An 18,236-nucleotide genomic window follows, 5' to 3' on the forward strand; every position below is an offset into this window, starting at 1 on the left:
TGCTTCTGTGGCCTCAGGATGCTTTCTAAGTCACACTTGTTAGGAAACTTACTCCAGGACTGAGAAAGTTGCTGGGAGCCAGTGCCAACAACAGGAAGCAGAGAAGTAGGTTTATTATTTAATGTTACAACACTTTTCACTTGCAGATTTGGGAACAGGTTCACCTGTGCACCAGAAAAAAGGCAGCGCAATTAGCAGGCAAAGATACCGTGCTACGGTCCTTGCACTGCCCCTTTCCAGCACCACAGCGCGCCAGAATGCGATACTGCCAATGCCAAGGGCGTCTTCTGCTTTGTCCGTAACACATCCGACAAAAAGAGGGAACGAGCAGCAATGCTGCGACGACGACAGCTTCGCCGGCTGCTCCGTTTCCACACCCTGGGCTGTGAGAGAGGGACCACCGCGGGCCCAGGTGGGGTGGGCCCCCCGCTGCCCGCTGGTTCAGGGAGAGCTGCCCAGGCCGGGCTCCGGGCCCTGCCCTGGCAGGCAGGAAGCGCCCAAAACCTCTGCAGCAAGAGGAGGAGCTGGTGCCACATCCACCAGGCCATGCTGGCTAAGGGAAAACACACCTCGTAGGCGAAGCGCAGATGGGATGTTCCCAGCAGGATGTGGGAGCAGCATCTATTGGCAAACTAACCACTTGCCAGGGAACGCAGTGAATCCCAGGCTTCCTACCTGGCTCGGTGAGCCAGTTTGCTACTTGTCCAAGTCTGGCTAGCTTTTCATGTTCTGACTCTATCCCCACCTCTTTGATACCAGTACCTATTTCTAGCCCTTCTCCACTGCCATTTCATTCTTTTGGCTACCTGTCTACCCAGACGTTTAGAAATAAATCTATCTTACAAGAGCATCTTGAGGCTGCAGACAGAGCATTCCTATTTCTCACAGGAGCCACGAGGTCCCACACAAGAAACCAGTGCTCTGCTGAAGAGAAAGGAGTGGGCGGGGGGGAAGAAAAAGATGGAGGGAAGGTGGCCCTGAGTATAAAGGAAAGGTGTCTCACACCTACAACATACGGCTGTTTTCTCCTCACCTGGGTGGTGCTTCTTGCTCTCCCCAAGGACTTAAAAACCAAAAGACTGAGTCACGGTCACAAGGGCAGTCTTGCAAGCTGAATCAAAGCCAGTCTGAGTGGTTAAAAGCACTGAAGATATTAGAAAGCGTGCATACGCTGGCCCTGAGCCAGGGCTGCTCTGAATGTGTTTACAGCTTGTCAGTCTAAGTATTTAGTTTACTAACCAGGCTGGCAGGGCCTGTTGTATTCAATTACTGTAAGCCTAGGATTCACCAGCTCCAAGGACTGGACAGATTCAGCTCTTCCTGACTCTGTTTGAAGAGCTCAGGGCTTTCTGGTTGTGGTTTAAATTAACAGCAATAATTGCTTTATTGTAAATATTAGAAGAACACAGATTAAGAATCCTGAAACTACAGCACGCAAGATTTTGCAGAGCGGCTGCTGCCGGTGCAGCTCTGTTTGTGGAATCATTGCCTCAAAGTGGGTGTATAAAAGGCACTTTAACTCTCAGATCTTCCTTTGGTACAGTGTGTTCATTTGCTGCGCACTGAGTGTTTCAAGGAGAGGCTTCCCATTAGGACAGCTCAGAATCTCATGGAGAAGCCATCAGCCTACAAAGGGGAAAAACTACTCATTTCAATTCTTAAAACGCAAATATCGTTGAAAGCTTCTGCTAAACAGGCTGGAGGTGTCTCATTGTCTAGGTGATATTAAACAGGGCATGTTCTGTAATCAAGCAAATCGTGCTCCATGCAGGGAGAGGAGGGAGTAGGGAGAGGAGCCAACTTTATTTATAACGCCAGTACTGGTGTGCCAACTCTGCTCTCAGGAAGGGCTGTACATCCAGGCAGAGCCTTTAAGCAGCAAAGAGTCGGAGAAGAAAAATTTGCATCTGTTTGGGGTGGCAAAAGGATGCCTAAGGAAAGCAACAGTAAAAACAAAAACAAAAACAAAACCCAACCCCCATACACAGAAAGGAGAAGGATTCGGAAATGCTGCAGAGGGAGGGGAGAAGAAAAGCTACGAATAGGGCTGTGACAGAGAGGTAATCCCAGCTACTAACCTGGTTTGGGATGTTAACTCCCCTGTTCCCTGCTGCCCCCCAACAAATCTGCCAGGACTCCACCTCCATAGGATAAGCCATGCACACCCCTCCTTTTCTGCAAGGGACAAAATACAGAGGGAGCAAAATTTGCCTGTTCTGCTCCAGACACATCCCAGCAGGAATGGTGTCAGCACCTGCAAGCCCAGAAGGGTGTGCTACCCCTCTAGCCTCAACCACAACGTGCTGTGACTGTCACAAGGAGCCAGCAAAGCTAGCACAGAACATCTTTGCAGTCATCTCTGCCACGTAGTTCAATTTCCAAGACAGGTTTCCAATATATGCACAAGAAGAGAAGCTCTTCACGCCCGCAAGCAGCCGGCTTACTACAAGGGAGTTCCAGTTCCTGACACTTCTGCCTTTCAGAGCTCCAGCTCTGGTTACATTGGCAGGAACAGTCAATGGAGCCCTTGTTGGTTTACGTGCAGACGCAGAGCCTTACCCAGCAACTCTGGCCGTCAGGCCAGCTTCCCTCCTGCCAAGCTCTAGGGAACCGAGGTCCTCCGACACCCCACCAGACTCAAGTGGTGAACATCAGAGCAGGAGGGCAATAAAGCCACATCCTAAGGATTTTTCTTGTTTGTTTTTAAATTAAAGGACAATTTAACATCTCAAAGCATTCACAGAGGAGAGGCATTTTAACTGCTTTGGAGCGTTTAAAATCCTGATAAGAAATCAAGGGCCAGAGTACAAATGCTTCGAGCCAAAAGTCACACAGAGCCCTAGACATGCCCAAGACAGGCGCTCAAAGCTGAGATGCTAAAAAGGCACCTTCCATGAGCAAAAGGATGGGACAAATGACATGAACAGGAGGCAACAAGATAGAGATGGTAGAGATTCCTGAGCACATAGTTAAGAAAGCCAGCAGGGCAGCATTGCCTACAAGTCTAAATGATGCTTTGAGCTCCCCCAAGGTCACAGCTTGGAAGGAGAGCTGGAAACAGCTATCTACCAGAGACCGTGATACCACTAGAAAGGCAGGCAATCAGAAGGCAAGGGGCTGAGCCAAAGACTGTAAGCAGGTTGAATTTACAACTCAGAGTGCCCTTATCCTGAAGCTAAAACAGCTTCCCCGCTTTGGGGCCAAACAAGGAGAAATGTTCTCAACCTGCTCTGCCACAGCCCTGCTCTCAGACAGTGAAGAACCAGACAGCAGAACCTGGACTGAGGACCAGCAGTGGCTGCCAAGGCTGTTAAAATGGGTTACGTTTAGCTCAGTTGGTTAGAGCTGGTGCTAATAATACCAAGGTTGTGGGTTCAATCCCTGTATGGGCCACTTGTTTGAGTGTTGGACTAGATGATCTCCAGAGCTCCCTTCCAACCTTACCAATTCTATGATTTGCCCAGGTTATGAACCAGTGGGCTGTACAGCAGCAAAAGGAAGAAGAAAAGTTCCACCTAGAAATCTTTAGGTTTTAGCAAACTTCCCCGAAGATGAAAATGTTAGGAGCTAGTAGCTCAAATTCAACACTCCCCATCTCCCAGAGGGAGATGTAACTGAGGAGATTCGTCTTGTCAAAAATCTCATCTTCTGAGCATCAGAAAAGTGACTCCTCCCATCTTCTCCCATTTCATGTGTGTGTACGTGTGCGTAAGTGTAACTTACCTTACCTTTTCATGGGCTGTCCTACTCCCATCTCCACCGACCACCATGTTCCCATGCCACACGTGTTTTAGCCCAACTTTGTTGATGAGCAGGCTGTGGAAGATCATCCCACTCCTAGTCTTCCCATTGCTGTAATCTCTCCCTACATGGTGAGTAGTACCAATAGGACCATCACAACTCAGAAGCTTCCCAAATGCTCTCAATCTCTTTAGCATCCAAGCAACAAGCTACCCACTCCAAACTCCTGGCAATAACAATTTTCCTTTTGTGGTGTGTGTCACTAACTTTGACAACTGCCTCAAAAGCTTCCTATGCCCCAGAAAACAGAAGCAAGCTCTCCTGCTATTTTCCTCTATCTCTCCAGCTATCTTCCACTTCCACTTTTCACCCTAAACACAAGAGGCGTACAAGCACGTTCTCTCTCTTCCTCCTTTAAGGGACTGAATTAATATTACTGATTACAAACATTGTCTGACTCTTTCTGAAACTATCAATTCTATTTGATACCATTTGGGTTGACATTTCCAAGCCAAGTTTCCAGAATTTTTGGAGCGTTCAAGCACAGCAATTTGCTTATTACCAAAAGCAAGGCTGAAGGAAAATTAAATCACTTCCCCAGTTAAATAAACAAACAATTTATGCACTAGTGGCCTGCAGGCTTTCTTCAGAGTAACAGTCAAAGTTTGGCAAAAACACTAGCTTTACGAAATGACATGCTTCAGCAGCTCAGCATGAGGTTCTGGAAGAGCCAGACGAGGGGGTACAACCTAGCTTGCTCAATGCAAACATTCGTTAAGGTGTCCTTATCACAGAAATGACAAGTCAGAGGATCCTGAGATACTACAAACACCCCCATACTGCTTATTTCCCTTCTGGGTCACAGACAAAGTTAAGGCTGGTGTACCTCTTGCCACCCTTCTTCGATAGTAACAGATGTTTGGGCAATGGGCACACAGCAGATGGAATATGAATACATAAAAAGCAGCTGAAGCGGTGCAGTTTGGAGGGAGACCCACCAGTGACCTTCAGTTTGCTTAGGTGGTGCAAGTGGCAGAATTGCAAAACAGCTCCCAAATGACAAAGATGTGGAAGAACAGTACAAACTTTATGGAAGTCAGTTGTGGCCCTCTTTTCCTGGGACATAGGACATGAGGGGTTGGGAGTCAGTCACCTCATACACCGAGCAAACAATATGATGCCCCTCCATGAGCAGCTTGGGAGGTATCCCTTCACCATCCTTTAGAGGAAGGCATTGCTTTCCCCACACCTTCTCAACGCTGGCTGGGTGGACCGGATGGAACCCTGACATGCTGTCCAACCAAGGGTTACAAGTGCTATCAGAAGACAGAACTTAGTCAAATACTTAGCAGAAAAACATAAAGCCCTGAGCATGCCCACAAGACAAGTCAAAGCAAAATGCCCCCGATGTCCAGATAGTGACAACCCAATCTCCAAGAGGAAGGCTGGTCTCATGGATAAGGCAGATGAACATCACCTTAGAAAACTACTGTCTCTGTCACACAGAGTCTGTTTGACGGTAAGTGAATCAATTACAATCACATTTTTAAAAAAATTCATGGTTTGCATATTTTTCATTTTCTGTATGCCTGACTGGAACACTGATAACTTTGAGTGGCAACTGAATTTAAAGGCATTGTGTTTTGAACATGAAGAGAACTACATCAGGAGTCAGAATCTAGTTTTGCAGACCATCAGGTACCTCATATTAAGCACCCAAAATTAGCAGATGCTCTAATCCTGTAATCTGTCTGCCTCGACTACATGAGGTTAGAGAACATACCATCTCCATATCTCACAGAACATCATAGGGATAATAAAGGCCTCTGTAGCATTCCAACACTATTTGGAGTTATGATCACGCCAACAGGAAATGAGTACTTTCGTACTTAGAGCAGAGTTTGAACAGCATCTTGTAAATAAGGCACATACATAGCACTGGAAAGAAAATATCTAGTGAGTACCATTCACCATATACACTGACTGACACAGCAAGCCCACGGGAAAAATAGGGCACGGTTGAGTAACTGAGAATTATCATAACGATTCAAGACAAGGTTATAGGCACAAGGCAGGGTGAGATACTGCAGTGATTTCTTAACTTCTGAATGACTTTGCACGCTTAACATTCTGTGAAAGTGATACATACAGTGCATGTGTTGTGTTAATACACACAGTAACTGTTGATTTCTAATCTACGGTCATAAAGATAATCTAAAATTTTCAGAAGTAATTGCAGCCACTCAGAAAGATGCAAGAGGGCAAGGAGGTTAACTATAAAAGCAAGCACATGTAAACAAAAATCATTTTCTTATAATTAAGTAGAGCAAAAAAGAAAATAGAAGAGATGTATGTTCTGCTGTTCCAGGCTTCTGGTCAAATATATTTTATGTGCTTGGCTCAGGACAGTGTATTTGGCACATAAATTTGTTAGTGATGTCTTTTCCACTACAGCTGAAAACATAACTACAGTAACAAGTCATTTAACAACTTGTGATGACAGGAAAGCTAACTTGTTTGGTAAACACTGTAACTATATTGAAGTCAGTCTCTTCCTCCTTGCAACGGACCCTCCTTCGCGAATGGCACTTGTCATTTGGGGACCGGTTCTGGAGAGCATCAGACAAAGCAGCTGAGGCTCAGGATCAGAAGTCTCATCTGTATTAGGACTCCTCCCTCTTATGGGAGCAATAAAATACCTCTTTTTGAAGAAAGTAGCTCCACCGACATCGCAGATGCACAAGTACCCAGACCCCAAAATACTTCCCATATCTCTGAACAGTGGGAAAGTATGAATATTTTGATAGCTTTCTAAAAATATCACTACATGGCTCTTCTATCAGACAGAAGACTTTCCTACACTCCAAGCTGACCAGAAACGGTAGTCTTGCAATGCTAAGCATGGATCACTATTCATTTTCTCTCTGCAGGACATATTAGTTCAGAGACAGTGCTGCTCTAACACAGGCTATATTACATATGGGCTTGTAGCACAGGCAAAGCATGCCTAAAGCTGCTCAAATAGGAGGCCTGGTGAGCTCCCCTCGGGTAATCATGCTGTCTCGTAAGCAAAGCAAAGCAAGAGATCTTGGATCAATTGTCTGATCCAGCACATGGCTGAGCATTTGGGTTTTAAGGAATCTACTTTATCACCTACTGGAAAAGAAGAGTTATAGAGACGAGTTCTCCCTGCCATGGAGATGAAACTCATCTGGATTTCTAGAGGATGAAATGGCTAGACTCTGCCAGAAATGCCACACACCCAGGGAAAGAAAAGAAAAGAAGAAAAAAAGAAAAAAGAAAAAAAGAGAGAGAAAATCCAGTAAGTATGAAAACTTCAGCACAAAAACTAAATAGCAAGAATGAAAATAAGTATACGGCCAAGACACAAATGAAAACAGTTTTCAACTGCCAATACTAAAAGTTTGGGTAATAAACAACAGATAGGGGAATTATTTAAAGTCATCAAGTTTTCTTGACACTACTGCATCCTTGTGGAAGATGGACATTATAAGATTATTTCAAATCAATGCTCTCCTGGAAGGATTAGATATCCAAAGAGAAGGGAGCAGCCATTTTTCAGTTAAAAAAAGAGGGGGGGGGGGCTTATGAAGCAATATTCAAACAAATCAAGAACAAGATGGGACATTAGGCAGCATCTCTTCCAGGCCATTAGTCACACAGACACTTCTTTGAAGATGATTCTCAGTCATATACAACATTTTTCTGTCATACTGAGACACACATCCTAGAAATCTCAAGCCAATATTACAATGCTCTTGAAGCTTAAAAGTTATATGACCACTTCTTCATTCAAAAAATTCTTGCATATTACAAGAATTCTCATCTTGAGAGATACAGAAGTATCTCAGAATTAAAAGGTTAAAGCACAAATAACTGACCAGATCCTGTGGATTATATTCAGTTAAAATAAGCAAACAGCAACAATCCATGTACTTGATAATGCTTTAAGAGATCCTAACAACGCATTTTTGTAAATGAGAAAGGAAGACCAAGAACACTCTCTCATGTGGGCCTTTTAATCCAACATTCATCCTGAAAAGGGTAAGGAGACATAATTTGGCACTTAACTGATAAAAAGTGGTAAGAGGATGTACAAAATGAATGCTAAATAGCATGGTTTGTGGAACTTGTCAAACTCTTGAAATCATTTTGATGCAAGATGAATAAAACTGTTTGATAAACGTAACGGTGTTGATTTATATGTACTCTGCTATCTGTAAAATATTCATCTTCTTCTCCCATGACATCTTGATTAATAAGATGGAACAATATGAAGTCCACATATACATTAAATCACTTATATGACAGATTTCCAACTGTTATTTATAATATCAAGGTTGGGTGGCTACTCTTTCTTAGAAACACAGTATGAAGGAAATGACAGTTGTCCTTGTGCTATTAAGCATTTTTATGAATGACTGAAAAAAGAGAAGTTTGCAGATGACAAAGAAAGATATGCAGGAAACAGCATTTAGGAATTAAAAGAGCTCTACAATGTAAAAAGCAAAGTGCTAAAAGTGAAACAAAGGTTGAAAGGCAAACATATACTCAAGTTAGAAACAAAGTATTTTTGACTGGGAAGGCAGCAGAATCAGTAGAGTTATTTAGCAACCGAAGTGACAGATTCTCTACCAAGACTGTAAAAATCAAAAATATAAGTTTTTCTTAAGTTCCATGCTATACCAAACTTGAAACTGATAATCCAGGGTAGCATGAAAATCCACATCAATCCACAGGTCAGGCTAGGTGGTTTCTGCTGAGCTTTTCATGTGCCACAGTTGATTATACAGATGTGGTGAACAGTTAAATTCCTTATGAGAAGTAGCCATTTCCTACACAAAGTCACCATATTTCAGAGTTGGTAGTTTTAATTCCTCTTACTCTCTCTCCAGAGGGCAGAAAACTGATCTTATATTCTATATGCTTTATCGAAGTCTCTAACTTACCTGAAAAAAACTCATTCTCCTTGTGAAAGGCAATGACGAAACACATATACAGATACACTCCCTAAGCATATTTATAATGCCGGGCTTTTTGCCTCATAGTCTGTTTTTCAAAATATTTGTATTTAGAGGCCGTTTCAACAGCAATTATTCACCAATTCTCTTCAATTAAATTCACATCAAAGAGCATGAAAACTTAGTCTTGAAAATATATACACAACACTCATCCCTGAAGCTTGGGCTTAACATCAGAGAGAAGCCTCAGCTTCCCTTTAAACATACCACATCTATTAGGCACCACTATATTTCACCAGTTAGTCCATCTACCATGCTAGTAGTGCCAGCCTTCACTTCTTGCTACAACAGCCTACCCCTCACAATACTCCAAGGACCTTCGACTCCAAAAAAGGCAGGGAAAGGACTCACTGATTTTGTGGATTCCAGAGACCCTGAAGATAGGGTGTCTCGGCTGCCCCGGCTCTTGGAACTGAGATGGGGTGAGGATGATGGTGAGTCATCAATATAGGGCATCATGTCATGATGTCGCCTCTGTTCTTCAGCTCGGTCTGCATCATATGCATAGCTAGGTGGTGTGCCGCTGAACGAAGCATCTGTAAAACACAGGAGAAATGTTTGTCTGGTTACAGTCAAGCTGGACAGCAGACAGGCTGGTCAACCAAGACCACTGCCTGCCTCCCAGCTATTATGCTTACTTCTCAGTAAATCCAGAGTCAGTGATAATTAAATATAGATCAAGTGGAGGCTTAAATTTAAACTTACATTGTCACTAAGCACGCTCACTTCACTCATTTTAAGTTCTAAAAAATAAAGTCCGTTCTAACATCTAACATCAGTGTTCATTTAATCACAGCTCTTTTGCCTAGATTTTGCCTCAAAAGTACGAGAAAAATCCTTTTGCGGGCTCCATTTAGGATTTAGGAATGCTGCCATTTAGGGTAATTGACCCTGGTTTTTGTGTGCAACCAGCTCAGGTGACGCCTCTGCCAGTTCAGCAATCGTAGATAATACATAGTTCAGGAGAAAAATACAAATCCTTTCAGATCTCTCAGGAACAAGAGGACTAGGAAAGAAAGGTCTTATATGTCAAGGAAACAGGCCTGCTGCCAAAAATAAAATCCTAAGAGGCCCTACATTGGCTGGTCTTAATCAAACACCTCCCCCCAGCCAAACAGAAAAGGGATGGTGGTGTGAAAAGTCAAATTAACCATTATTGCACTAGATGTTAAAGAATTTCTGCAGAAAAGATAAACAGTAAAATTGGTATCTCTGCTAGCTGGAAGCTGGATATAGAAGCTGTTCCTGCAAAAGCTGTGTTAAGGACACTCTGAACAGCTCCCTCCACCATGGGTTAGAGGTCTTGGACCTTTAATCCACACAACAACATATACAAACATACACATAGGACCAAACTTTGCCTTCTGCACAGTGGCACCACAACACATACATCTCGCCTGCGGGAAGCTGGAAGCAACCTTGCGCAGGCGTCACACGGGCCTGCGGCTGCTCCTTTGCTTGTGAAGCCCTTCCACCGACCTGTCAGCGCCCAGAAGCCGTCCTGCGCATTCAGTAATATCCACGCACGGTCAGCTGAGCACAAAATGGAAAGTTTTCCTCCCCTTTCAGTTACAAGCCACAAAATGTCCCTCTTCTCCCTTCAAAGATACTTCAGAAGACAATCCAAAACCAAAAAATAACCACGGGGAGGTCAGCTAGATCAGTTTGTACAGTGGCAAAGGAGCATTATGGAAAGCAAAGCCACAAAAAGGAATCAATTTTTCTTCTTAAGAGCATAGAGTTTTGCATTAAATTCACACTGGAACACAAATAGAACCAAATTTTACTTGTTTTTCACAAATACCCAGGTTCTGTGAAAGTAATAGGTAGCAGCTGCCAAGCACACTAATAATCCTGTTATACATCACTGAGGCAGGGTGGAGGAGTAACATTTTAAAGCCCACTTTCCTCCCTCACAGCAAACTCAGTTAAAGCATGACTCATTCCAGCAAAGGATGTGAACTTTGTGTGAAACAGAATAAAATTTGATCCATGTGGCTTATTCAGGAGGCAGAGCTGGTCTAGGGAATTTATGCAAACAATATACTGAAAGCCCAACAATAAAGTCACTGTAGAGCTCAGCCTCTGTCCTGCTTTGTACCAAATACCACCCAGCTAAATAACAGCTGTATACGAGGCCTTTAGGCTGCTGAAGGGCCCACGGCAATATTTTTTTAACAAGCTCAACAAGTTTTATGCCATCCACCCCCTTGTGGTGTTACCTTGGGCTCAAGCTCTCGGAGTTCCTCAAAAGACTTATTTTATTTATTAGATCGTGCAAGACGACAGGAATGGAAAATAAAAGTTGGCACGTGTTCTTTGGAAGGGACCTTCTGTCTAGATGCTGGAGGCTTTCCAGAGCTCCCCAACTGTTCAGAATACACCCCATCAAACTGATTTGGTTAACGGAGGCTTGAAAGTGAGTTGCTGAAATAAGATGCTCAGTCACAAACAAATTTCTAGATACCCTGAAGCTAGATTGTACCTACATACCTGCAAGCCAACCAAATCTCACACCGGGATTTAAGGACTCTCTGGCTAAAAGAACACTACAAAAAAGACACCATAACCCCCAACCTTCCACTATCCAAACAGGCAAAAAAATTGTGAAAATAAAAATAATCTCCTCCACACAAAAGATGTTTGGGCTTTCATTTGGTCACAGAGGAACCGTTTTGATTCCAGAAAACAGGATTAAAAAAGAACGAAGGAAGGGTGTCTCCTTCCATTTCTACAGTACTGATGCCACATGTAAAACAGACACACACAAACCATACCACACTAGCACCTTCACCGGAGGAACGTGGGTATCTGCTTTTCCATAGAACTCTCTCTTATGCAGCTTTCTAAGCCAAGAAGCTACCTGTATTATCCAGGGAAGAATACCAATACGAGGTTCTTACATCAGCTTCACGCCTTTGAGCAGGAAAAGTTCTCTTCCCTTCAGAAGTTTCTTTAAACTACTTCTCTTCAAAACAGTTTTTCCCAGTACATGTGTGGAAACAGGACCCTACTGCTGTGCAGGAATGAAGGCAGGAAATTTTCTTTCACTCCTAACATTTACCCTTGCTAATTTTATAGTTTGCTCCATTTCTGTAAACGGAAGGGTGAAATCAGCCTAAATTATATTAGCAGAAAGACTTTTAGTGAATTGCAGTATGTTTTTTCTTTCTTTACTTTCTTGTGCTAAGCAGCAGGCTTCATACTTCTAACTTCCACAACACATACCGTCCCCTACTACACAGGGAGACCTTACACTTAAACTGAAGGAGAAGAAAGATGCAGAACTTGGGCTCAGGAGAGGAGGTTTATTCCTAGCTTGCAGCAAGATCCACCCTGCCCTTGAATCCCTCACTCTGCCTCCCCATCCATAAAAACAAAGATAATGCACCTCAACAAGGAAGGAAGAGTGCCAATCTATCAGTGTCACCGTCTGCCATGAGATCTGCACATGGAACGCTCCACACAGAATTTAAAACCTTATTTCTGTATCTTCCAGGGATCCTTCACACATTAAAAAGCTTAGAAGGAGTTATAATACCTCTTCTTTCTATTATTGCTGGAAACAGCACAGAAATCTACCCATAGAGATCATCATCATCTCCAAGGCAAAAGGATCTTCTGGCTTTTATCCCATCATTTATTCCAATGGAAGCAAGATATTACTATAGCCAGACACCCTATGCAAGTCCTAACACTGATAAGAAAAGTAGATTTGCATCTCTGTAATTACAAAGACCACTGTTGCTAGGGAAACTAGGTTATTTAGATCTCCTAAAACCAGTCTAGCATAATGTTGCACAGGCAGTTCAGATCTAGAGTTCAGATCCACTTGGGAGCAAAAAAGACCAGAGCAGAGAAACTAGAGCTCAGCAGACATATACAGCTGCTCTGGGTGCTGCTATTGCAGATAGCAAATGGAGACAGCGGCTAAGCCCAAGTGACAGACCTTGGTTTCTCAGCTGTTGTCTTCTGTCGGGTGCACATTAAGAGGGCTATCATTCTCCTTTTAGAGCCAGCCAGTAACTCAACACTAACCAGAAGATGTCCATAGAGCTGGTGGAAGCCACTCTGTGGGGTCTGCTCAGAGACATGAATGGACAAGGGAACAGAAAAAAGAAAAAGGTAACAAGATCTCAGACAAGGAGCAAAGCACTCTGGCTTCAAGCACTGGGACCTGACTTAGCAATGTATCTATGGATCCTAGAGGACAAACTCTGTGAGCCAAGCCTCGATGATTTCCGGGCGCCAGTGTCCATCTTGCTCGGCTCACTACATCTATGTCACAGAAGCCAGGGAGAAGACAGGTGAGTGGAGGGGTCTGCCAGCACCCCTCCCCCTGACAAGTCCTCACCAGTTTGTAGAAGGCCAACAGATCTTGGGACTTCTCTTACCTCACCTGCAGGGCCCCCCTTGTCCTCCTCTTTGGTCAGCTTGTAGAAGATCCCATCTCGCAGAGAAGTACAGCAGCCATGACACACAGAAACAAGTCCTCTCAACATCGCACAGTAGCCTTTTCCACCACAGGCCCTTCTGACATTCCTTTACAGTGCCCCACTCCTGCACCAGCACTGTTTCCTTCTTTGCACCCATCTCCACATGGGCTAGGAGCTAGAAACTCCTAGGGTCTACAAAGGCCCTTCACATCAATTTACCGATACTGCTAAAAGCATCAAGCCTTTACTTCCACCATTTGGTTTTGATGGCTCTGGCCTCTCTTTGCACCTGGTTTTATGATTCAGTCCCACCATCCCCCTTCTTAGTTGCTGCTTCCATCCTCTTACTCCCTTTCTCATCTCTGCCCCTTTTCCCTCCAGTAAACTCACCATTCCCCCCCCTTTTTTTTCCTATCTCCCTGTATTCGCTTCTTCCAGTCTCTTCTCTCCCCACCTCAGTGCCTCAAATTCTACCTGGGCAGAGGAGAAGGAGGAATATAACAAATCTATAGGGAGCTACACTCTTGCACTCAGTAACTGCACAGCAACACTCTTCCCTTGTCCAATTTCCTATATCCCTCCTGCTATGTGCCACGTTCGTCTTTGGGAGTATGAGACCAAATCAGAGATCTACCTTGCAAGCAGGAAAGAAAAAAGAAATTAACTTCTAACAAAAAGAAAGATTAATTTTATCTAATCCAAGGTCATACAGTGGTTCAAAAGCACATGTCATACTTCCACGCCATCACAACATCCGTAGCTGTTTGAGAGACTTAACAGGAGCATGCAAAGAAGCTTCCAACCTAACTGTGCTCTGGCTAATCCAGCTAAAAGAGTTGTGAAGCCACACTAGTATAGACCTGCCTGCCTAAGTAAATACCCAGAAACCTGGAGGGAGGATTTTACACCTCATGCCAAAGCCTCACATCAATGTGGCTTCATATTAACTGGTACCAAGGCTAGCACAAGTTTGTAACGCTTATGTATGTTGCAAAATCATCTGCCAGCTGCAGAGTAGAAGACAGCTAAGGCTATGACTGCATTTCTATGTCAGGGAATCTCTGCGGCCATAGTTAGACAATACATTGTCTTGGCAGCAGCAGTGGTTTCCACCACAAAGCCATAAACTACTGCATGGCCATCTCCCCCTTATCCCTCAGTTATGCAGCCCCACAAATGGCTATGGTCCAGAAAAGGAACTCAGCCAGCTCAACAGAAAGTATTTTTGAGGTTTCCATTCTAAGCTAGATCAGCTCTGTGATCTAGTTCACAGCACAGAAATCCACACTGAAAGGATACACACACGGCAGTACGGTAGGGGTGGCTATACTCAAAGCTCGTATTGCAGCTGAGGACAATGTACCAGCAAAACACAGCTGAAGTTTCCTTTGGGTTGAACTTTAGTCAAATTCTGGGATTTAGAAATGGTTGGTTTGGGGATAAGTTACAAAAATGCTGCACTTTTCTCCCTCCCCCCACCTATTTTGGTAACTTCTATCTTCCTAGTGTGCTTTCCCAACCTTAATACAAGCTTTTACACACAATTTTCTGGTTGGTGGTAAACGATACAGAATCACATCATCTTATTTCTTAGTGCAAGACAGGCAGCTTGGAAGGGGATCTGGGATTTGGGCCCAATGCTGTGCACATGTAGAAGTACTTTAGTGTGGATGGGCTGTGAATGCAGCTGCCCAGGGAACTGAGCAGCACTTTCTAAAGAATAATAATAAAAAAAAGAAACTATGGAAACTAAGCATCCTGCTTATTTTCCTTGACACTTTCCAAGTCTTCCTCTTCAAAGCCAGGAAACAGTACACTCCGTATTTGGAAACTTTGGCCAAAACTGGGATCCATGAATGATAGTTATACTGTCTACCTATATCAGGAGCGTGTCCTAGAGCCACAATCACTCACCAAAAGGAAAAAAAAATAGATGTTTGTCATGTCAAATCTCAATGTTACTCTGCTCCGATCGATGAAGAAAAGGCTTCACTGAAATGCTAAACAGATTCAAAACAAACTTTCTTTTTCAAACACTGTATCTCTTCGCTACATAAGGCAGTATAACCTCATGTAAAGGAAACATTTTGTGAAATCTAAAGCCCCTTGCTCAAATACAGGATCATAAAAAAATAAAAATAAATAAAAAACTATTATTCTGCAAATTCATTCCTTGGATGAGTATCAAAACAGAGAGGCTGAAAGTTAAGAAAGCTAGCTGTAAGTCTGCTTGTGGCCTCAAACACTCTTTCTCTATTTTGCACAAGAGAATCCAACTTCCAGTGCTGACAGACTTCCTACAAGGCATCCTATGCATCATGTGCTATAGAAGGAAAGTGTCCAGTTAGGATGGTCTTGTTTACTATGGCTGAACAACCTGTTTGAGCGCATGGGTAGTACTGCAGTCAAATATATATCAGCACACCAACAGGAAACACCCGTCAACACGAAAATGAGGCTGAGTTAAACACGCATTTTCATAGAAAAGAGCTAGGTTGTAGTTCTCCATCTGCAGGCAGACATGAAATGGGCTCTAAAAGTGTCATATACGGAAAACATGCAGCAAAATACTCTCTAGGGAATAGGATGAAAAGGGAATAGTACCCCAGGAAGAGTTTTTTCTAGGTACATAACTGGACACCGGAATGACAACTTCAGCTGATACCACAATCAAGAGAAGAGTTCTGCATATCCAAAACTTCAGCAGATTTTCGTGAAATCACCATGTTGGTTTCAGGCTTGTGCCCCCCTCCGTTGTAACAACCCGCCTTTCTGCAGCTTGCTAAGTGGCTTGTTAAGTGCCTGCAGAAAAAAAGTATTTGTCACGTACAAAATTTTACCCTGTGTCTCAGGAGAGAGAGAGAATTTTACTTTTGAAATGGAGGAAGGAAAAAGCAAGGCATTTTACATATGGAATCAGCAAAGACAGCTGGTGGTTCTCTCCTCACTCTCCTTGTACCAAGGGATCTCAGGCCACAGACTTTAACCAGCCCCCAAGAATCTGTCTCTACCACAGATGAGCTTTATCCTTGTAGCAGACAGTGACTTTAAGTCTTTAGGAGATGAACTGTTAATTGCAGTCCATGTTTAATCTTTTAGGTGTGTCAAACCCAGATCATCAAACACCAAAAAAATGATGACCAGAGATCTTTAAACTGCCTATGTATTCTACAGAGAGTTCACGCAGAGACTAGAGGACAGGTCTGATCTGTTTGTAGCAGTCTGCTACTCAGACTTGCTGTTGCATTTTGCACTGATTAGCATTTCCTGGGAATAGAAGATTTAACATCCACACAATTTAATACTCACACAGATTGAGGAACCATAATCCAGCCAAGAGGTAAAAGCTTGGACTACTGAGACCACTCTCCACCTCAGGGTAGCCTAAAGGCATCCTCACACAGGACAGAAAGAACTGCTCACTAAGGCTACAGAGAGAGAATTTAGCATGACAGAAAAACCCAGAAAGGTAACCTGATCATCCAGGAGAGCCCCTCTTTTACTAGATGAAACCATGCCACAGCATGTAAATCCCAACAACTTCCCTTCTGCCAGGCAGCACTATTTCCATGTTGCTCATCTTCAACAACTCTTGCTCAGCAACCATAGAGTGCTATATGTTAAAGAGCGTAGATGAAGCTGTCGTCCACACATTACGTTCAGCCAGGCTTGACACCAGTGAATGCCATAGAAGTCAGCAAGGGAAGAGCAGAAGAGGTGTAAATCCTCATCTAAGACACTTGACACTTGGATCAGTCTTAGGCAAACTGAAGTGGCAGGAGAGCAGCGCACTCGTTTCATGCCACAAACGAGTCAGAGGAACCTATCTGATGATAACAGCTGTGATCAGGAGGAAACTAGGTTACATGTTTTGAAGATGTGGCCTTTCAAATACAGGGTACCTCCACAGCAATTTGTAAATTCCAGGATACACTACAAACATGCTGTAAGCAACTAACCTTGGGAAAGAAAGAGTTACCCAAAGTTACTGCAGAACACAAGACCTGAACCTCTCCGCATGAGAGCTGACAATGCCCACCCACATCCTACTGGCTGCTCCCTGCCCTCCAAAGCACTTAACAAGGTTTAATCATCACTTAAGAGTCCTTCAGGAGTAAGCACATACATGTATGAATGAGCAACATTCCCAGCACAACCAGCTGCACATATGCTGCCAAGAGGTAAAGACAGAGAAACTCTGGTCAGATCTGTATTAGGTAGGTGCCATCCATTCAATGAAAAGTGTGAGAATATTCGACTCAAAGGATGGGGCAAGGCCCAAAACAGTGAAACTCCTGTCATCTTTTTTTCTTTCCTTACCATTTCTCCTACCTATGATTGAAGACTGTCTTTCTAACATACAGGCAAAAGTTTACCATCACACGTGGCATGATGTGCCACATCTTAACATGGATGAGTATCTCTTAACATGGAGAGGGGAGAAAGCAAATCTGTCTCCCTCCAAGATCTATGCCTTTGGACTCCTCCCCTGTTCTGTTTTCGACATCCTTCCCAGGCAGGCTGGAAACATTTCCATGTTTGGTTCATGTTGGCAGTCAAGCCACTGGATGTTCTTGGCAAAGCAAGTCTCAGAGCAAACTGGAACTTCTCTCCAATTTTCTTTTCCATTCCTTGCTCAGGATTGCATACCAAGGTTTGCTGCTTTAATTCATTGCAAGTCTAATAGGCAGAAAGCAAATCTGAGGCCTAGCCATTCAGAATTAAAGTCTTTTTTTCTGTTAGAAAAATACATGGTCAGGTGGACACAGGATGTGTCCACCTGTCCCGTCCAAAGCACATTCGGCTTTGCACTAAAGGCACCAGGAGCTTCAGCACTAACTGTATCAGAGGTGCAAGCTGACTACAATGAAGAAACAAAAAGTTTCCATTAAAAACACTCCTCCCCCAACATACACAGCCACGAGGAGATCAAACAAAAAAGGCTACTTTGCTTCGGAAGTAGGGGCAGCATCAGGAGAGAAGGAGCTTTAGGGTTCCAGCAACCTCTAGTTCCTCT

At 43.6% G+C, this 18,236-nt stretch overlaps 1 protein-coding gene across 3 annotated transcripts in view; it reads right to left on the reverse strand.

Moving 5' to 3' along the window:
• BCR (BCR activator of RhoGEF and GTPase) overlaps positions 1-18,236 on the reverse strand; it is a 106,834-nt gene that overhangs the window by 46,805 nt on the left and 41,793 nt on the right. For all 3 annotated transcript variants that reach the window (XM_062590452.1, XM_062590451.1, XM_062590454.1), the window contains exon 2: positions 9,135-9,319. In XM_062590452.1, coding sequence (XP_062446436.1) covers positions 9,135-9,319 — 185 coding nt within the window. The remainder of the gene's footprint in view (positions 1-9,134; positions 9,320-18,236) is intronic.

This window comes from Rhea pennata, chromosome 17, assembly GCF_028389875.1.
Source record: "Rhea pennata isolate bPtePen1 chromosome 17, bPtePen1.pri, whole genome shotgun sequence".
Taxonomy (NCBI): domain Eukaryota; kingdom Metazoa; phylum Chordata; class Aves; order Rheiformes; family Rheidae; genus Rhea; species Rhea pennata.